General features: G+C 42.5%; 1 protein-coding gene across 1 annotated transcript in view; it reads right to left on the minus strand.

Annotated features, from left to right (window-relative positions):
• The window catches only part of LOC112555840 (arginine-glutamic acid dipeptide repeats protein-like), a 153,785-nt gene that overhangs the window by 46,272 nt on the left and 84,716 nt on the right, over positions 1-22,797 (minus strand). The window contains 6 exon segments of the mRNA XM_025224376.1: positions 1,131-1,211; positions 9,227-9,325; positions 9,538-9,637; positions 13,372-13,505; positions 14,016-14,169; positions 15,588-15,681. Coding sequence (XP_025080161.1) covers positions 1,131-1,211; positions 9,227-9,325; positions 9,538-9,637; positions 13,372-13,505; positions 14,016-14,169; positions 15,588-15,681 — 662 coding nt within the window.

Below are 22,797 nucleotides of genomic sequence, written 5' to 3' on the forward strand. Positions count from 1 at the left end.
GACACTGTGAACGATGTTTGACAAATTGTTGGTTGACGGTCTAGTCATTCAAAAAAAAAAAAAACCTTCCAGACAGTATATTCGACAATAAGTATTTGGTAGACAACCTCCTTAAACCCTGATGCAGTGGAAACCCTTGATACTCGTAAGGCAGACTCACTCTCACCCTGGACACGAGTGCGCAGACACCTGCACCATCCGCGCCTTCACCAGCGCCACAATCGCCTCCTCTCAACAGCATGCACATCTCTCAGCACCAACTTCTAGAAAACCTTCCGACCTAACCTATCCAACAGCTCTTTCCAACAGCCCTCCCGGCTCAGGAGGAAAAAAATATCTGGGGTGGGCTTGCGCCTTTCTTGTTATTCTCCCCCTCCAAGGCGTTTTAAGCGCAACTCGTGCCTTCCTCTTTCGCGTTGATGGCGCCATCTAGGGTTCAATTTTCTCCTCCAATGCCTTCCCATCCCCCGCTACCCCGTCACGCGTGCCACACGTCCCCTTCCTAGCCCAACCCCTTAAGGCCGCATAGACAAGCAGTGGTTATTGCACTAACAACAGCAATTGAATATTTTGTAACAGCAAGAAGGCTGGTACCTCCAGAAATCTTCCATCCTTTTCTTCTCCGAGGTATATAACAAACAAAAACCCTCACACATGATGCCTACACAGCCTGACTCAGCCAATGAGATGATCAAGCCTGGCAGCTGCCCACGTCCCAAGCTGCAAGCTTGCCACCGAGACCTCGAGTGACGACAACAAAGCCTGCACCATGCACTTGCACGCGCTTATCGGTGTCAGGAGACGGGGTGGGTGTTCTAGGGGAGGAGAAGGCGTTGAAAGATGACGAAGCCCGCTAGGGCACCCCCTTCCCACCCGTTTCAGTGATGTCATATGGCTTTGTCGCTGTGTCAGGCACCAAGTAACGACACCCACCTCTCAACCCCGGCCCGCCACCGAACCCCTTGTGATCAACGCTGCATCCACTTATGCATGCGCTCTCCTCTCTCTCTCCACCCCAACACACTCTCTTCCCTCATTCTCTCCCTCCCTCACACACACTTCTTTTCTGGAACAACCACGTACAAGCAATATGCATAAATAAACGGTGAAAATACAAAAAGGAGTCTTACCGTTTCTCTGTGAGGTAGCAACTCCTTTCTGATCTTGAAAAAGTTCTTGCCGTATTGCCGGAGACCTTTCACAAAGCGTTTCTGAAAGCAGCACAAAACATTGCGGTAACCTTTAAAACACGCCCATTGAAAAATCCACTTAATGAAGTTTTAACGACGGACAGAAGAGAGAAAAGAACAGGCGGGGCGGTGGGGTAGGGTAGCAAGAAAAGAGAGATCTGAAAAAAAAAAAAAAAGACAAAATAATGTTTGTGGGCCTTGTGATGAGAGGGTACTTGATTTAAATTCTAGCTGTAAACAAACTCATCCTATAATAAGTTCATGAAATGCATCATAGTCAGTCTTATTCATTACATTAGTCTTATTAGGTTGTAAAAAAAAAAAAATCGCCCCCACCCCTCACCCTAGGGACGAAAGGTGCTGTCACCTTCGCTAGTGTTTACACCCGACACACCATCTCAAAACATGAACACACGACATTTCCTCATCACGCTCGAACGCCACCGAGTCGGGATCATTCAGTGGAACCTTCTGGGCTCATCTATGTAAAATGTTTGTAGAACGAGGAGTGTAAGCAATTGTGTGTGTTTTTTTTTGCGGGGGTGGGGGGTGGGGGGAGAGGGTTGTTTGTGAGAAGTTAAGGATTGGATTTTTATACCGAGCCAAGCAAATGAGGCTGTATATCACGGACAAGCAGACGGTCGTAGAAGCAAGTGAGCCATTTTAATTGAATGTGGAAAGAAAGCTATCCTCGAGACGAGATGTGAACCCAAGACAGCAAATTGTTGCTGAAGAGCGTTCAACCGTTACGCTGACCTGGCAGAAAGGACGAGCATCAAAAAGTTCCCTGATGCTAAGGTTTCGTCAGCATCCCCTCTCCCTTACCATCTCCACGCTTGCTGACCACTGCCCTGCGATATGCTTGTGCCACCATGCTAGTTAGTACTTCAACGGACTTGTTCACCAACGAGATTTTGTCACTGTCCCGCCCCTTACCCCGTTGTCCAGGGCATTTTAATGACGACCATCGCCTTACCAGAAGGTGCAGCTGCTTCCGAGAGTGTAGTCGATGGAAAAGGTAGCGGGGGATAGACTAGCGACATATCGTCTGCTCTCAAGTGCCCCGTACGTGAAGGAAGGAGGAAACTGGCGAAAAGGTGTCTCGGAGTGTCTTGAGATGAGATGAGATCCGAACCAGGATGTCTTCACTGTGGTGGCAATAAGAGAGTGGCTTGACCACTGCAATAGGATGCGCCCCATCGCAAGGTTGACAGGTACACAGAGGCGGACCTGTTAGACTACAGAGCATGCGCACACAGCTGGTTATCATGTGATACAAGCTACTCTGACACCTGGACAAGCTAAGGCCTGTTGTTGTTGACGTCCACAACATCGACCGGTCTTGTTTCCTCTTCAGTAACTGGTCGTCATGGAAGGTGTGGGGAGGGGGAAGGCTGCGCGCGCATCTTTGGCGCCTCACCCCGCTCCGAAGATTTGCCAATGACAGAAGACAATGTCGGTCTCAGAGACGTGCCTCCAGCAAGCAGGCGCCTCACCATCGCTACACGGTTTACGCGAGGGGAGGGGAGGAAGCAAACGGGGAGGAGGGGTGTGCGGGGAGGTGAGACGCGGCAATTTCCTTCACAAATGACGAGACACAACAAACCTGAAGCCAACACAAATATGCAGGTGAAAATGTTACGAGCGGGTTTCCTTGGGAGTTTATATTAATGAATTACACAATCACAGCGTCAGGAAACCAGAATAGCCCCAGAGCCCATGATGCAACTGTCAGATCCAAGCGCGCTGGAATGAGTGAGCGATGTAGGGCGAGAATGTGTCTGTGTGTGTGTACTCTCAATCTTCTGTCCATGCACTAAGAGTCCTCACCAATGTGTACTGTGAACCGGCGAGTGCCGTATCACCCAATAACTACTATCGAAGCTACAACAATAATAAGTACTTGTAATCCGCAGCATCACGAACAAGACAGATCGCACTCTTTACGCAGACCAGTAATGATAAATAAATATTAGATAACAGTGGACGATGAGCTACAATACCTTTCTTGCCAAAAGAAACATTCCCAGCAACTTTTGATCCCCCCCCCCACACACACACACCACCACCTTTCTCCGGTTTTTGCAGGACACGTGCTGATTATTGCGCCATTAACGAAAAATATGGCTGCTAAACATCGGTGCATCCCCGATCCTGCCAGGTGTTCCCTGATAATCTTATTCTGAATGTTTATAAGAGGGTATGCGAGTGCGCACTGGGTGTGCGCAGAGTGCGATTATTACAGGTGCAATACGCACGGCCGTTAACGAATTAAAAGTAGTTGTAAAGTAAATTTTAAAAAATCTCTGCGCGTAGATGTGTTTAGGGCAAAACGCCCATCCATTCGCCCGATCAACCATATTTTTCGCCTTTTCTTTTCGCTGCAACCTAAGATATAGCTGTAGCTCTCAAGCGAACATCCCTCTCCGCTCACCTTAGACATCTTCAAATCCTGTTCTAATCAAGCTGACGACTTGCACCTGCTTCTTGCTTCGATCCGCCTTTTAAAACTACCATCACAGCTCTCTCTCCATCTCAACTCTCTCACTCCCACTCACTTTTTCTCACTCGCGCACACACACACAGACAGATCATGCTTGATATCTGCTCAATAAAATGTCAGCTTTCCTTTTCTTTAATGTTGCTAAACTTCACTGGCGGTGGAGAGGAGGGGGTAACAGTAGGGGGAGGGACTGAGAAATCCAATAAAATCTTTCCTTTGGCTTGTTTGCGCAAACTGCCGAACGAAGGGCAGGTAACCCAAGACAATTTTGGGGGCTGTTTGATTTCCATTTTGTTTCACGACCTGCACACTACAGCACTGTCAGAGCTGTCGCTAACATCACGGCCGCTGTGTCTGCCTGACATATGCAAGTGGTTTCAGCCTTCACAGGCAGGCTAAACTCAAACAAAACTGTCTCTGGATCAACAGAATGCCACCCCGCTCCAATCCCTGAGCAAACAAACACGACAAGAGTCCATTTCAGCCTGTATTTGCTCACAACTGTCATTTGCCGAGTTATCCCCCTCCCCCCAACGCCTACCCTCACCCCTCCACTACCTTTTTTTTTTAAAATCCATTTCTTGTTGCGGACGACGACAACTGGCGTTGCAGGACGTACAGCTTGCAAATTCCCCGTGCCTGAGAGACAGTGTGAACATTCCGCGACGGTAACGATCTGGGTATGGCTTACCCGGATGATGGATGGCGGCGGGTAGAGCTTGCCAGCCTGCCGCGCTGTACGTGGTGGACAGACAACCTGCAGGCACCGCGCCAGGCGCTGGCCTCTTCCGATGCTTGGCTCCACACAAGGACTGGCGGCGCATGCGCGACACTCACTTCCTCCCCGCCACTATTCCAGCGACTGGAGGGAGAGTGGTGAGCTCCCTCGCTGGCCAGCCTACAGCATTCATCAAGCCACACTCGCTACTGTACGAGTTAGCACCTTACAGCAGTCTTCATTTCACACCAACGTAGCAATATACTAATGAATCTTCATAAACCAATGAATATTCTCCCCTCCCCACAGAAACAAACCAAAACCCAACAAAAAACAAACTCGAATGAATTAGCACAGTGGGACTATTATGAAACTGTTGGAGACACCCCCCCACACACACACACAAAAATATGTTTGCTGAGCCTGCCAAGGAAATGCACTACAAATCATCATTGGAGTTGCCAGATCAAGAAGCCTGACACAAAGCACAGCGCAAGCTCTTGGAACCGTTTTTTACCCTCCCCTTTCAACCGAAATGCACGTCCCATGAATATAAATTATCACGCGATCAAAGTGGGTTGATTTATTTCGCACAATCAAAGTCGGCAGTTTTTACCGCACAGATCAAAGCTGGGGGAAGCTTAGATTCCACAAATCAAAAAGAAAGGAGGAGCTGCTGAAATTCCCTACCTGCCCGCGCACCTGACGGCGCATTACGAGGCAGGCTTTGGGACGCAAGTGTTGCGAGCCGTGTGCACTGCTGACGACGGTCTGTCAACGCGTCTGTGCGCGCCGACTCCAGGAACCTTGGATGATAAATGGAAACCGTGAAAATTGGCAATTGCCGGGCTCCGTATTAACTCTGGCGGACCCCGAATAAAAGTGCAGCTTAAAAAGAAATGCCGACTTGTTCTTGAGGTGGTGGAAAAAAACGGAGCCTGTAATACAAATGAATTTAACTTTGATGTGTTCGGTACAATGGAAAAGGCGGTCCTGCAAGACATTTCATACATACAAAAATAGCTTCTTTTCTTACTGAATGCCACATACTCATGCAAAGACCTTAATAACAATGACCCTTCCATCACCCTAAAAAGTTAAGGTTGTTACGCGACTGGTCGTTGGCGAGTGAGGTGTCGAGACCTCACTTTTCTCGGAGACAGCTTGAGCGAGAGAGGGCGCTGCCAATCACTTCTCGATGCCTGGTTGGTTTATTTGGTTGAACATGGTTTCGACCTAGATTTTGCACTCTGTGATGAAACCGGAGTACCCAGAGGAAACCCCTGACAATAGTGCTGCAAGTTACACACAGACAGCATCCCTAGACGAGACCTAAACCCATGAACCTTCTAGTTCACACTGCGGTGGTAGCAAACAAATGTTTTAATCACACTAGCCCGGCTGTCTGACCACCCTCAACCCATTGAATGTCTGGGTCAACGGGGAGAGGGGAAGGAAAGAGCGGGAAGCATGTAACTCCACACGGGTATCGAACTGGCGGGTGTGCGCACTTCTGGCCTGGGACGCCGGTGTTCTAACCACTCGAGTATTTTAACTGTCTACGATCACCAATGTTTGTAGTAAGTTGTCCCTTTTTCCTTATCTCATTTACAAAATCTGCACAATTCTACGGAAAATGCACACCAAGACCCTGGCTTTAAGGGTGCAGCAGAAGTGATTATGGTTTGATGCATCCACAAGTTCCCATACAGATTTTACATATTGGCGTGTTAGCGTTGCTGAACAAACTCTAACAACGGGGATGTGTGTGTGTAGATGCAAGTAACAAATCTTCCCCCTTAAAAAAACAAAGCAAATAAACCTGGATAAGTTCAAAATGCATTGACAAATTGTGCACCGCACACAACGTTTGTTCGGGGCACGCAGTGAGCGAGAGGCCTGTGCGAAACGAACGCCAGCCATCATACCAATAATTGGATCGATGTCCAGGCTCTCCACGCATCCAATGGTCGTCAATGGCGCTTGCAAACTTCACATCTTTCTCGCCGACAATAATGAACAAAACATTGAGCCTGAAATCCAAGCCGGGGCGTGTCGTTGACTGATTTTATCTCCCCCTCCACAAACAACATTCAATATAGCTGCTGTCGATATTACCCCCCAACACACAGACTCTGCTCCCCGCCATCCTCTTGTAGTGTGAGAGAGAGGCGATAAAGATGGCGAAAAGAGTGGGCGGGCAAGACACGAAGACAAACACAGCACGAGGGATGAGGGATGGAGGAGGGTAGGGGCGGGGACTGCCACCTTGCAAGTAGACGCGTCAATCAGCTTCCTCGGCCCAAGGTCAACACACTGCCTACAAGTTTGTAATCTTTCAAAACACTCTTCTTCATTATTGAAAGAACAAGAATAACAAGCACGGAGGTTATTCTCTCTCTGAGAATGTATTTCAAAAACCTCTGAAATACGGAGTTGTGATGGGTAGTGCTTGCAGGTAACTCTGACCGCTTACGCTTCTAGGGTGTTGTAGAGAGACCGTTTAGCCCTGACGTCACTCTGGCACCTTTGTCGCATTCGTCTATGAGCGGGCCTTAATGCCACCACTCCCCCACTCCTTACAGGTTCGTTTGCGTATAATGTTACCAAACGAGCAACAGTTGGGTCCATTCACGTGAAAAACAAACAAATCCCCCACACAAACAACCAAAAACAAAATGGCGAGCAAGTCGGTTGTCACATCCGCACCAAAGGGGTGCCAACAAGAGAGAGAGAGAAAAAAAAAACTGTGTGGTTACCCGATGTGGTACCTCGATCTTACCCGAAGTGGCTACCCGTTTCTGCGCCGGTGGTGAGCGCAAGGCTCAGCCGACAGAAAAGTGTCTGAACCGGTATTCTGGCTGCATGATGTGACACCATGAAGGTTCCTCAACACCAGTCTTGTTTCCCCAAGACCCGACTTCAGAGCGGCAAAACGAAGAGAGAAGCCACAGGGGATACAAGAATCCAATCAACTGGTGGGCAGGCAGGCCATCAGCCGCCATTCTGTGGCAGGCGACTGTTTAAATTTGCAAGCCCACGTCAGGCCCTGGCAGACCGCGTGCTTGTGTCCCCTTCTTCAGCCATTCAAAAGCTCCGACTAGTGGCGTTCCCAGACAGAGCCTTAGTTCCTGGCTGGAAAATGATTCTCACATTAACGTCTGTGGCCCTGTTCCTCTTTATCCTCTGTGGTACAGCACTCGACCCTGCATTGCAAACAGTCCTATCTTCTTCGAGTATGTTCGGTTAAATAGAGCGCGCAATCCCCGGTGAGCTCTCGGCCAGCAAAAGCAGATGGTAAGTCGACCTAGACGAAGCTTCCCTTACTCAGAATAACTATGGCCCTCTAGAAACAGCAAAATTACCTTGCAGACCATACCGTCTTCCAACATCCTAAATTATTCACCAACATATAGCGAATCAATGTCACATAATTAACATAGCTGAAAACAGGACAATAAAAACCCCGATTCACTGAACTAGTGTAACTATTTCTAGTAACTATTACATAGCGGATGCTTACTCACATTCAAGGCTTCACACACGTTTCTTTCCAAACCTCTCCCCCTCCCCAATCTCTCTTTATCACACACGAAAAATAGCCCTACAGTCCCCTCACAATTTCGGTTAGGGATTTTTCTAAGAACTGCCTTTCCATTCTGTTAAGGATGGTGTACATCCTCCACAACCACTGAGGGGGTCAGTCTCGCCTGATCCACTGCTAGGACAGCTGGGTAACAAGGCGGCTGCGACACATGGGTTATCTGTTTGACAGCCGTGACAGCAGACAAACAGATAACACTACATCACGAACAGTGGATGCAATCTAAACAGTTGCTTTTACATCAAACAGTCCTGTTTTCAACCAATACAACCACAAAACTCTTCAGGAGGTTAAGTTTTAGAATAAGAATAACGATATAATACTGCTTAACTTGAAAAAAAAACTTGCAACGTGGTAAGCAATTAGTCGCCTTACTCAGCACTTGCCCCAGTCACAGACATTAGGGTATAACGTCTATGCCCCAGTCTATACCCAGGTATTACACCCCCAGGTATCAGTGACACTGGAAAAAAGGACTCTCGCTAAGACTGCCATTAACAGACTGGATCAAATTTTACTGTGTAATGGCTGCAGCTTATCATATCTTCATTAGGTGATATTCCGGCTATGGAAACAATGTTAAGTGCAATACGTCAAAATCAATCTTTTAATGTCACAAAGCTATACCATGGATTTTCTACTCATAAAAGTCAGAAACTCCATACAGACTGAGTGACGTTGCGTGAAGACCCATCTAAAATGAATTGCAATTTTTCCACCCACCAATTTTAGCACATTAACAAATATCTTAAATGAAAAGGTGACTACAAGAGCTATGGCTGTGTGGGGTGGAAGCCTGACAGCTTCTGCTGAATCAAAAACTGGTTTTTTTTTAAAAATGGGAATAATTTTTTTATTATAGTTGCTAGGTTATTTACTAACTTAACTAATATTTTAATAAAGATGGCAAAAACATGGGAAAAAGAAGAGCAAAAAATTGATATAAAGATGAAAGAAACAAAATTTGGTTTAGCTTACTTGTAAACAAATTAAACACATGTAGCCTGGTTCCAACATTTTCTCTTCTACATAAAAGATTTTGATACACAGAATGAACCATATTTGACTTTTATTTGAATTCCTTGTTCCAGCCTGTTTTCTAGAAAAAAGTAATTGGTTCCTCAAAGCCTCTAAAAAAAGAATATAAAGGAAAGCATCATTCTGAAAAACAACACCAACACATAACAACAGTAGAGTGAAATAAGACTTACAGAATCTTCATCAGTCCATTTCTTTTCAATGGTTTTCATGGCTGGGCTCTTTACAAGGGCTTGTAGTGCCTTGCCTGTGTCATAGCTGTTACGATGGAGCTAGAAAAAAGTAAAGCATTCTTGTCACCATAATGTGAATGCAGGGAGATGTTTGAACATTATGCACAAGCATGTGTGACCAAACACACACACACCAAAAAAGAGAGAGAAAGGAAGACTACATAAAATTAAATACTGAAAAGACAACCACTTATAAATTTCAAAATGCTCTCAGTATCCCCTGTATAAATTTGATCCACTTAGATACTTACAATGTCCATGGCATTCATTGTGGTCTCGTCCATAGATGCAGCCTGACACCCGTCATCTGCAGACCCACCATCACACATGCCTGCAAATGCAGCTATGCTCCTGAAGAGGTCAGAAACAGAGCAAAATGTTGTGGTAAGTTAATGTGTTGATACCATTAGATCAAGGTCAGCAACAGCGAGAATGGTGTATTATGTCCGCGGAAAAGCCAGAGTGCATACAATGTCTAAGGAAAATAATAACAAGAATAAAAGCATTCATATAAATGACACCTAAAATATTTTTTCTGCTTCCACAAAAATACACAAATAAAATGGGAGAGTTGTAATTTCAGACCTATACATTAACAAAGAGGTACTAAACACTATAGATTTCTAGAAGCCTGCTACAATACATGAACTAAAATCAGAGCATGAATTGTCTTTTCTTTTTTTACAAGTACTCGATATACTGCTGACCCCAGGGATGTACTACAAATGCATTGTATGTTTTTTTTTTGTGCTGCACATCACATTATCAAACAATGGCCACCAATGTCTTTAGCTCTGGTGCAGTGAAGCAGTGTAACTCCCCTTTATTACATAAATAACTTACCCACCGCCGAGTCTTTTAAGAAAGCATTAAGAACATGAGCATTACTCCTGAACACAGTCCCCTACTGACATGTTCTATCTCATCCCTTTTTCCTTTTTGATTGCTGGGTCAGTCAAATTAGTCATGTCAATATTCCTTTTTCTTTTGTACTTCATTTTCATCATTGCCCACCTTTCTGTTCCTTCATGCACTACACATTAACCTGCTTCTTATATCAAGCAGTTGCACATCTATAATAATTATGAAAGCATCTGACATTAAGTGAAAAATGAAGCAGGCTAATAAAAAATATTGCAACCATACACCTTTTAAGGTTACCCTTGTAAACCATTTAGTCATGTAAACATCTTTGTTAAAAACATTTTTCCAATATCCTGCCTCATTGTTCAACTCATACACAATGTTTTTACTTGTGAAACACATGTTCATCCTCGTGTCATCGTGCTCAGAATGATATTTGATGTGAGGAGTATCAATGCACCCTGATCTCCCACTATTCTTACAGCCCCAATGAACAACAGATGGCATTATAAGTCAACTATTGATTTTCATTGCATTCTCGCCTGTCTTCCCGTAACATATGTACAAGCCCTGAACATATACCTGTTCAATAACAGCAACTTGCTGTTGCCTGCAGTATGCTTTTATTGTTCTCTCTGCACAATAATCAATTTTTTCATGTGTTGCCTATCAATAGTTTTTTTTTGTGGTAATTTTGCCAGTCGAGCAGGCATTTGTGATAACATAACCTTCAACAGCCTGACAGCACTCAACATCAGAAAGCACAGAAATAATAATAATACAAGAATTAAAATGGTGGTGCAAAGAAAGATAAATGAATTGATGTTTCCCCTTCCAACTGCCCCCCACAACACACTCATGAAATATCCACCTTTTAAATCATATTTATTAAAACAAAGACTTGTAGATTTTTGTTTGCTCACACTCCTATTTAAAAAATGATTGAGAAAAACTATCCAAGATGCTGTTAACACAAATCATCTGATCATTTCCATCTTGTGGGAAAGCGTTCCTGAGTCTGTCAGTTCTACCATGTCTCAGTTTTAAAGGTATTTTATCTCATCACTTGAAGTGAGCAACATTCTTATTTTCAACAACAATAAAAATCTAAATGAGATTAATGAAGCCTAGGCAATGATTCTCTATACTAATATTCCCCCCTCCAAAAGAAAAAACAAAATTAACAGAATTATCACTGTGAGGAGGAAGTATATTCTGCAAAACAGGGCTCTGTCCTTTACAGCAGAGTATATTTAATTTGGACAATACACTGTCTTAATTTCTCAAATGTGATCAACTATGGCACTACAAGTTTCAGCAGGGAAGATGGTGAAGAAAAAGTGAACTAAAAATTTGCTTTTTTTTTTTCAGAGCCCTAATAATTCACTGGTGAAAGCAAGTCTGTGTAGCAGGAAGATAATGTTTTCTTCCTTACAAATCTGTATGCTAGATTTCAATCTCACAAAATGCTTGTCACCACACTCAAGGTGACCCAACAAAACTGAAGAGCTGTACTTCAAACCAGTCGTTTCCTTCTGCAAACCAATGTTTTCCAAAGCTATACTAGTTTAGACTTGCTGCTGGTCTCCAAATTAATGTTTTTTTTTTTTGTTTTTGTTTTGGATATTTTTACTGCTGCATGGAAATATAAAATCCAACCAATATTTACATACAAACTCTAAACTTGCATTCACCTCTTCATCATGAGGCTATTTCTGCTTTTGTCTCACTTGTCTAATGTGTTGGCCCAAATAGCAATGATGACGAAAATGATGTCCTTTTATCCTCAATATTTTTAAATGATAATGTAAGCTGTTTCCTGCCTGTGCATGATGCATTAAGTGGACCCTATTCCCACCTATTTCTGTCACTGTTCTTGTCTGTGAGCCTTTATACATGCTATGTGATGCCTCTCTTAATTGACTTTGCTAAAACATGATCTAGGCATGTATGTCCCATGTGCGTTCTAGTCACCAGAACAGTTCCCACTCTAGCCACCAGCACAATGCCCACTGTAGTCACAAAAGTGTGCAGAGGAAGAGGAAAGAAATACCAAGTTCATTGACAATGATTGAAAGGATTACTCAGAAGCAGCTGAAAGAAAGTGCACATGGATGTGTTTGATATCTCTGGGTTAAAACTTTTCAAAAATCACAATTTCTGTCGTTACCCACCCCCTCAACAATAAAAAAGGGATGTAATAAAGAGTCTTACAAAAATTACAGGCATGAACAGCACAATGCATAAGCCCACTTATATGGATCTTAGTGGGCAAGTCAAGAAGCCTGTTGAATCAGTTTTCTTTTTTCGTAAGGTCTTTCCCGTTCCTCCTTCCTCCAAGTCTTTATTCCCTTTCACTTCTTTCTTTACCTTTTTTTTTTTTTTTTTTTACTGTTTTCCTTGTTTCTTTTCCCATTCAATCCTCCTCCTGCCTATTGCTGTCTTTCCTTTCTTACTATCTTCCCTCCCTTCATTTCATTCTTCTTTCTTTTGCTGCGTTAATGACAGCTGTAATAAGTTTATATGTGCATATCAAATATTTAGATCATGTATTCTTGCACTATAAAGTTTCTTAAAATTTCTTATCCTTTTGGGACATTGATGTTAAGGGAAGTTTTCATCTCTGGTGGCTGGCCTGCTTTCTCTTTGATTTTATTTTATTAGACTGTACGTTATTATTACCAAACTGTGTTATGTCATTCTCAATATTTTAATTTCCTGTGAAATAAAAATATCGGGTGTCATGATTAGGATATCTAGAGAATGAACGTGACAATTTTAAAAAAGGTGTGGACATACCTTTCAACCAAAGGCTGGTAATAATGGTTATATACAAACTGGGTAAAGCTCAGTGCAAAATACTTCTCCCTAAAATATGGGTACATAACCCACTTCCAGTCTTGTGCATCATGATGCTTTTAGGAGTGTATCTCTAAAAAGAGGTATCAGGCAAGCTATGGGAAAATATTATCTTGTACTAATATACTCAGTCATAAGAAAAGAAATGCACCCCACTAGATCTTTAAAAACTTTAAAAGCTTGCCTCAAGATAATAGTGGTCTCTAAAACCTTGCTCCTCAGTGACTGAAAGGTTACAGGACTACTTTTACCTTCATACTATAAAACTGAATTCCTCCATGGGACTGGGCATCTTGACAAGAACCTGAAGCTTAACAGCAGTCAACTAATACTTATCTGTGCACTGATGTAAAAAATCTTACCGAGCTGCACGCAGGTACATTATCAGATCGCCATCCATCACATGTAAAGGGCGCCACCTGATCTCTTCGTGGTTGTCGCACCTCTCTGGCATTTCTGCCGGCTGTACATTTGGTTTGCATTCTGGAAGCCGAGCCTGATAAAAAAAGAAAAAAGAAAAAGCTCTCAAAGTTGGTTCCTGAAATTACACATTATAGAGAAGACCGAAATAGCCAATGAAATAATAAACTGTTTAATAGACATTCAAGTGTCGTACATCTTGAAACTGCAGGTTTTAAAAAAGGGGTAAAAAAACCTAGCTTATAAATTCTGAAAACTAAAGTTCGCAAAAAAATTACAGGATTTACTCTTCTAGACTTCATAGCTTCTCTATAAATTCTACAAATGCTCTTTCACCAAGAATAAGACCCATACAGATCATTAATGAAGAGTCCAAAAATTTTAACTGCACCTAATTTTTAAGATTAGAAATATTCTTCTTTCCCCCTCCCATCACCTCTAACATATCCAACAACAGTCTTCAGGCTGTCACATAAACCCCCTGAAACAGTGCTTTTTCTTGAGTTTTTAGTGATGTATAACCCAAAAGTGATAAACACCACTACAACAATTCTGGGCTAAACCAAAATTAATGGTTATAACTAACCTGGTGGCTCGAGCCCACCCGAATCTCTCCCTGAGTTGTCGCCAGCCTTTTGGTCTGCGGGTTGTAGCCTAGGACGTAAAAGAAGACGTCCGGTGCAGGCTTGAAGGCCCTGGCAGACCTAATATCCTGGTAGTGCACAACTTGGCACTTACCTCTGAAAATATTTGACAAATAACAAAATGCAATCATCAATCATTTCTTTCTTTTCCACAGCTACAATAACATATAGTACTTGGTAATAACAGCTAAATAAAATTAACAATACACGATATGAACATTTACCTTTTATTTATTATTACTGTTAAAAAGTCTACACACATGCAATGATATCACTTCAAGGTTTAAAATGTAAGTTGAAATAACAACCTATGAGTTTAACTCCCAAAAACTCCAACCAAAGTATAAGAAAATATGAGCTTATGATATAAAAGATGCTAACATTGTTGTGCATCTGATTTTTTATATATGATTAAATCATTCTTTCCCACCAATGTCTGGTTAGTTTACAATGCATACAAATCAATTTTACTGAGATTACACTTAAGACGATGCATGTAAAATAAAAGCCTTTCTTCCCATCAGCACCAAATTTATATCGTATAAAAACTAATACCATGTACATAGTTTCCCGTACATAACAAGATTCTGCATTATCTAAATAACATACTATCAAAGGTACAACAAACAGATGTCTCCCAGCTGCTGTTTAAATGCTGAAAATGATGCATGTCTCAGTTAAAGAAGGGCATTCCAAACACACCCATCAAAAGCTAAATATTACAAATATGCTCAAATCCGATCTATGGTTGTTTCGGGAGACAGACAGCCTAGTGGTTAGGGCAATACCATCCACATCAAAAGGAATGCATCCTAGCCAGTTTGATACCCTATTTGAAACATCATACTTCATCTAGCTGTAATTTACAGTAAATGGCTGGGAAAGATAAGGATGCAGGGTAGAGAAAGACACTACCCCCCCAAAAAAAATGGCATTGAGATAATGTGAGGGCTCTAACACCTCACTTGTTAAGGTCAGGGAACTACCTTTTTAATGCTGAAATAACATGTACATCATCTTGCGATTTTTACCAGCTATTTCATATTGACTTGCCATTGTTAGTTCATGAATGTTTATCACCGTGCCAGCAGCAAAGGTCATATCAAGAAATACATTAACTAGGTAAATTCAGTTAAAAGGAAAAGTCATGACAGCCTAGTCCTAATTCTATCAATAAAAAGTGAGCAAATAAGTAACGTAGAAGGTACAAGAGGTATGCCAAGGCATTCGCTGAGGCCATTACGAAATGTCACTGACAAATATGCTACTGTGACAGGTGGGAAGGGGAAGATTGTACTAAGCAATACATATGACCACATGCATTTTTCAGTTAAGTCTTCATACTGAACAAATTCTGTAACTAATACTACACCACCGATGCACAAAATTTAGTTACTGTAATATTTAACATCAAATCATTAATAAAAGTAATATTTTGAATTATCTCGAACGTTGCCAAAAAAAGGAAGCTGAGCATCAGAACAAGTAATGTGAAAAAATGTCACTTTATTTACCTCAAAGCTGTAATAGGAACAGTGTCAGAGGCATCTGAGGTAAACAGTTCACGGGACTTGATGGCAGGATCTTTAATAACTGATTCACCAGAGCCTGTAAAACACACACAAGATCAAATAAAATATATGCACTGCATCTACAATTACTTCCACTTGTTATTCTAATATAATATTGCAGTGCAACATCTGGTATACCACACTAACCAGCATAAACTCTATTTATACCACAATGTTTTAACTGATACTGCTGCAAAAATTTTAAAAAAATAGAGTACAAGATATTTTTTAATGTAAATGCCATACAAATCTATTCTGCATAAATCTATTAAGTAATGAATGCAATACTAAATTTTGATCAAACAGATAAAAGAAAATGATATTACACCTTCTAATGCCAAACCAGTTAAACTAATATGATTGTTTCTGAAAGACTGTTACGTTTGTTGGTGTACTTGTATTCAAACTGCATTGTTTGGGCATTTTTTGCAGTTGGTACAGATTTCTCGTCGATTCACATTAATATAATACAGCTACATGTAACAAACTTAGTTATGACCTTACACCATGCATTGGGCCACTGGCTGTTGAAGCATGAATGCACATTTATTCATCCTGTTCACGTAAACATTCTAATATTGACTATCATTCATAATATACGACTCCTCTTTCATTTCATCCATCACACTTTGCAACATTACGGGGTCACGGAAGACAACTCAACATCCAGTCTCTCTCCATCCCTCTGTTCCCCAAAAACCTACTGCAATTTTCCCTTGTGTTGGTGCGCTTTCTGCTCTTCTTCTGCTGTGTACAAATTCCAAACAGTTCTGAGGTCATTCCCGACACCTCATTTGACGAGTGTGAAAGGGCGTTGAAACACAAAATGGAGACATGATACCCGCTAGAAAATCACACAGAGGCTCGTTGTAATCAAATGTCACAAAAACTCATATCAAATATCTCATGTGTTCCGAGTAGAGTGCAAGAAAGATGCCAATCGCGGTTCTTCACACCAGATACAAAGAACGCCGACGCTATCACAAGAGGAAAGCACTAGGCTGACCAAGATGGCTTCCTTACTAGTAAAGAAGTAAAGCTACAAAAATACGCAAATAAACTATTAGGGGTAAGTTCAATTTTTAAAAAAATCTGTAGCTCCCCAAAATAAAACTTGTATATAACCACCTCTGATACAAACAGCGATAAACTCTACTTATTCAATATAAAATGCCTTCCCTCAAGAGAAGTAACAGCAAACTATGAACATCTAATCGACGAATTATGTCCCTTGTTTAGACTAGCAGACGATGCGAGGATTTCCTTCTCTTTCTCTTTTTCGGTCGCAAACTCGCAAGCATCTTAAAAAAAAAACAAAAAAAACACCACAAAAAACCCATAAAAAAAACCCCACTACTTTTAAGTCAATACACGAAAGTATAACGTTGTTCGCCTATTACAGCTGCAGAAACAATGAACTTTATATAGAAAGCATATTTTCCAGAGGCATTTTACCAGCTTACAACTGGTACTTCAGTATAAGAGTGCATAAATTGCTCAATGATTCTCAGGCAGCCAAATTTCTAACAACATATAAAAAGGGTTTGTCAAACATTGTATTCATCATCACTGGTAGGGATGCACTGTTTATTATATTTTTGATATTATTTTGATACTTGTAAATAATACCATGTAGGGCCATTAAGCCGCAGTGATTGGGGTCCAAACTACTTAACCGTGGCTTGGTTTTGATAAAGTATAAATTACAATAAATAATGCAAAAATAAGTGTTTTTATCACAATCCTTTCTCTTAACTTTGTAGCATTGTAAGCTGTGAATCGGCCTTCATAACACTGACACAGCATAGATAAAACAGATTACTATCTGAATTTCATTGTAATTATTTTATTGTTTATTGATAAACAAAAGACTAATATTCTATAAAAACCTCTTTAAAGTTACAACCCACCATTAAAATATTTACTCCGTGAGAGTGCATAGCATGTCAATCACAGACATTCGAAATGCCAAAATGACAGCTGTCAACACCTGTCTGGAGCGTATGAGAAGCCATGTCCAGGTCCCCATGATCCATAGTGTCAAAAAATTGGGATCCAAGCATTTCGTGTGGCTTCAGCAAATTCGCGGATTACTGGACCTCGGTTAATGGCCCTACACTGTACAGTGTACAGAAATAGTAAAAGAAACTTGAAATCTACACAAAACCTGAAAACCATATGACAGCCTTGTTACTTCTATGAATGCATGTACGCGCGTGTGGGGGGAGGGGGTTGGGTAAACAAGTGAGCATATATGGGTGAAGGCATGCAATACTGAGTAAAAGAGCACCATGACATTTTATTTTGTAATTTGTATGTTTGCATCAAATTTGCCCTGCTCCAAGTACTCACAAAACAACATGAATACTCAATGTTTTATGAGGACAACAAATCTAAAAGGTTATTCACGTTTTCTACAACCTGAAACCAAATATGGCGAAGCTTTATATAAAATCATTCGGGAAAAAAATTATTTTAATAAAACAAAATAAAATCTTTGGCAAGTGTTTCATGCGCCACAACATTTTCAATACTTGGCTTTTCTCTTTCACATGACAACAAAGCCCCCTCCCACACCTACCCCTTCCTGTGAAGAGGTCACCCAAACCTGCCCTTTGACCTCCCATCACCCCCTAGTAATGACTACAGCCAATCTCGCTCTTACCCATGTGACATCGATTTATTCACAAGCCACCCCCCTACCAGTCCAAACAGATAAACAGATAGTCAATTCTGATAAGGGACACGTGTTCCTTGCACATAAATGATTAATTTTGTGGGACGGGGTGATATGTGTGCGTGTGGCAGGAGAAAACATTAACTGTTATGGGACAGGCGCCAGCTTTTCACAACGTGTCGCCCAACCAAGTCTGAAACATCTGGCGCAACGATCGTCCCCTCCCCTTTCCACCGACCCACCCCACACACCCCCTCCCTGTATAGTTCGGTGAGCATTTTGTGGTCCTCTGTATGACGCAATCATGCGATCAAAATGCATTTAATAGGAAATAAAAGCGAGTCTGTGAGCGGGAGGAGAGGTGTGTGTGTGTAAAGGCGTCTTCACTGGTCTGTACGTGCCAAGCATACCTGTCTGTGTTCTCGTGTATACACACACGCACCCGTGCTTTGATCATGCAAAGCTGCGCGGGGTGCGACAAGGAGGCGGCGAGGTAGATAATATGGATTTCTAGACACCATGGGATATAAAGACCACCGCGGAGGTTAAATCAGGATCGGAAACTATGCAAAAATCGCCCCAGGAGAAAAAAAACCTCGGAGATCGGGAGATGCTCTAGAGGTCCGCGGTCTTTGTTCTGCCAAAAATTGACTGCAGCGACTATTGTGTCATTAACCTACCCACGACTGTGGTCCACACCCTGCTGTCAATAGGAACCATTGACTGCAAAGTCACACCAGATACACCCTAACAAAACTGCCGTAACTGCCTATTAGCCCAGCAACATCTGAGAGAAAAAAGGTATCCTACAATGTTTGTAATCTGTTGTGGTGCTACCTTGAAGGTTCTGAAGCACTTACGGGCAATACCCTTCACAACCAAGAGGGACTTGGGAAGAAAGAAAATAACATATTTCATAACACTATCTTGCTCTGCCAGAGCTACCTGACACGCTAACCTGTAGCATCCAAAAGTCATTTATTATCAAGACATTACTCTGATGTTCGTTTATCAGCAAGATCGCTTCTCTGTATATAAACTGTATGTGTTAAAAAAAAGGTGGGGGGGGGCGGGTTACGGAGTGCAGGACCAGTATTTCACATTATGACCTGGTAAGACAGCTTGGAGAAGGAATGAATATAAATGGGTTAGCCGATACTATTAAAGTATACATTTAAGAAACGCTGGGCAGCCCTATCAGCTGGGTCAATAAGTTTCTGCAAGCACCTGTTCATCAAGAGAGACGCCCGAAGCCTGTTCGGATAAGCGAGCTTGTCGGGACCCTTGGCGCACAGGGTGTCTTGCAGGAATTCATGTTCAGGATTGATGACAGCCCTGTCAAGCTCATGTTTCCCGGGTGTGCGCAGTTCGCCAAGTGCAGCATACCTCTCTAGATCTCTCCCCCCATTTCACCCCCCTCAGCACTGAGCTTGTACCCGAACACCTTTGCCTTCAAACCGCCGACCGACCGGATCCCACCACCACATCCCACCCTTACCCGCCCCCAGCCTACCATCCTCCCCACTTTTTTTTTATTTTATTTATTCTGTTCCTCCTGCTGAGTTGTTGACTTACAAGTTTCCTTCCCCAATACACACCTCCAGCACTCGTCACTTGTTTACACTGCACATTATCTGGTATTTGTCGAATCAGCAAACCCTATTGTCTGTAATAATGTGAGAGTCACCTTCCCCATCCACCAACACACTGCTTTGTTTATTTTCTTTATTCTGTTGGCAGCGCAATAGCTCCTGGTTTCGTAGACTGTCCCAAAAGAAAGAAAGAAAAGTGAATCAAAGACACATCGACAAGCTTCGTCAACTGCTCAGCGGCGGCGGGGACGACGATGGCTTTAATCTGATTGCTCGCTAATATGTAATAAATAATTTACTGTTTATCAACTGATAACGCAGGCAATCTTTTGTTGAACTGTCACGACCCTATGTGTATATGACATCTTATAAATAAAGTGGAGAATAGCAGGGGATTCTTTTTTTTTTTTTTTTTATATCGGTTCCCTTTCACCCCCGTTTGTTTACAAATCTACATCGTTTATTCGATCCTCGCTAAATTTGGCGAGAATATTCCCGACATTTCCGGGAAGGTTGTAGGTCATGTGTGGTTGGTGTACATTGCTTTGCAGCATGTTTATTTTCTCCGTTCCAAGAGGCTGTCGGTGGCTTCAAAGGAAGGAGTAGTATGCAGAAAAAATTTCGACATACGTCTGCTGCATAGCGCAAAAATTTTTTCACACAAGTCTTAATTTAAGACAGGAAGGATGAGAGAGTGAGACAGTGTGTGTGGTGAGAGATAAAAAGACAGAGTAGAGTGGAGAAATGTTTATCTTTCCCCTTCAAAAAATTTCATGTCGTCGTTGCCAATTGTGTCAACATAAGAGTTGGGGGGGGGAATCAAGAGTACAAGAGGTTCACTACTTCGCTGTCAATATGCGTGGATAAATTGATAAAACAAAATTGACAATAATATTACAGCTGAAATAATTCGCAGTCAAAAAGCCCTGGCCCTTGTTCAGAATTACTGATTTCCCCTACCTCCCCACACCACCCCCTCTCTTTACTGGCTGCAAGCGCGAGTGAGTCTCCGGCATCTTCACTCATAGGAACACTCAACACTATAATCGACCTTTAAAGAACCTTTAATCACAGTGTTGCTAGGTGACCCGCCAACAAGACACCGAGACTAACGCCGTTATCACGGACGCTGCGTCGTCCGCCATACTAACGAGTGTCGTGTGCAAAACAGAACGCCGGGGGCAGCGGGGGGAGGAGGGCAATACCTAAACGCGCATGCGCGCCCGGGGTGGCCATTCTGTCTCGCGCGTGTATTCCCCCTGCTGACTGCAGTCAACTATGGCACGGACCACTGCTAACAAATGAATCTGCCCGATGCAACAAGACGACCCAGGGGGTTGGGGGAGATGGGGGGAGGAGATGGGCAGGGGGCACAAGACGGGAGCGTGAAAAGTAATGTGACAGGCACAGGCCAAGACGAGACAGGACAATTATCTGCCCCTTTCCTGTCTGTAATCTCGCGTGCTTTATGTGGCAAGCCCTCTTTCAATCAATGATTTTTTTTTTCTTTCCGATGAGAGATGATGCTCGTTGACTTCTCCTGGACCTTGTGTTGAGTTTGGTCAATCCGTCATGTATACTGCTACAGTCGGGAACCTACATTATACGAGGGTCCATGACTTCTTTCTTTGTGACCGTATTTCTAAGCTGATTTTATTTTTAATGATGGTGTTAGTCCAGCGGGTGGAGGGATGAAGTATCGTTTGCGGGTCTTAAGAGTCCGGAATTCTCAGACAGTTGACCGAGCTGATTTGGTCTCCTCTTGCTTCATTCGTCGGTAATCATCATACCCTGCTTTGTTCTTTACAATGTTTTAGCATCATCTGAACTATTCACAGCACGCTCTTCAATTCGTTTGCATTCCTGTCATCTACGCGCAGCACTACACGTGTTTTGTCCGGTCATCTCCATTGGAACTTGGCTGGCTTTGGGTTACAAACTAATATCCTCCTAAGACTAACAATGACCAATACGGGTGTGACAAGACTGCGTGTCTGCCCTTGACCTGCACCCTATTTGTCACGCGTGACCGACGCAGCAGCCTGACTTGTCACACAGGTCATCATGTACGTGACCCACCACAAGCTCAACTTACCACGCAGTCAACAGCTGTTAGAGGGAGCTGTCTCACGCAACCTCTCCCCTCCCCAGAAAAAGAAAAAAAAAAAGTATAAAACACATGATACGACATACACTACACAGCCTAGGTATAGAAAAACACGATGTTTGCAGGTTTTGTCCTGTATACATTTCTTGTTTACTCCAAGCTTCATGACAAGCCTCATCTGTACCATAACGACAGTTGGCGGTCACGTGGTAATGCATCACGCAAACAGAGTCAAAAGTTGCGAAGCTTACTACTACTAGTGATGTATAACAATCTTCCCACATAGTCTCCCTTTCACATAGTCATAGCCTCCCTTTCTTCTCCCTTTAACTCTCCTGATTTTTGTTTCTTCTGACCTTTGCTTTACTTCTTTTTATCTTTCTGACGCTAAAGTTTAGCTGTAATCAACTGTCTACAATTTTTATTTTGCGTCTGCAACCGATCGAAATGGGAACGGAAAATAACACCAACGGACCTGGCAATCAACTGACTAAAGTGCACGTGATCTGGAGGGAATTGGAGGGGACGGGGCTGGTGAAGAGTTGTCTACATTTTTCAGACAAGTCAGCTCTAAAGACGAGCCCAAGACAAACAAAAGTGGATTTATAAAGGTTTGTACAAATATATTTAAAAGCAATAAGGACTTAGGACTTGTAAGGGGCAGGGCGAGACTTAAATGACTTAGAAAAATCTTTAAGGTAACGACTTGTAAGGACGGATAATAGAAGATGCGAATCTTCCCTCAGATGAGTAAAATCGCGCGCTTACATCTCACTG

The sequence above is a fragment of the Pomacea canaliculata genome, linkage group LG2 (genome assembly GCF_003073045.1).
Source record: "Pomacea canaliculata isolate SZHN2017 linkage group LG2, ASM307304v1, whole genome shotgun sequence".
Classification (NCBI taxonomy): domain Eukaryota; kingdom Metazoa; phylum Mollusca; class Gastropoda; order Architaenioglossa; family Ampullariidae; genus Pomacea; species Pomacea canaliculata.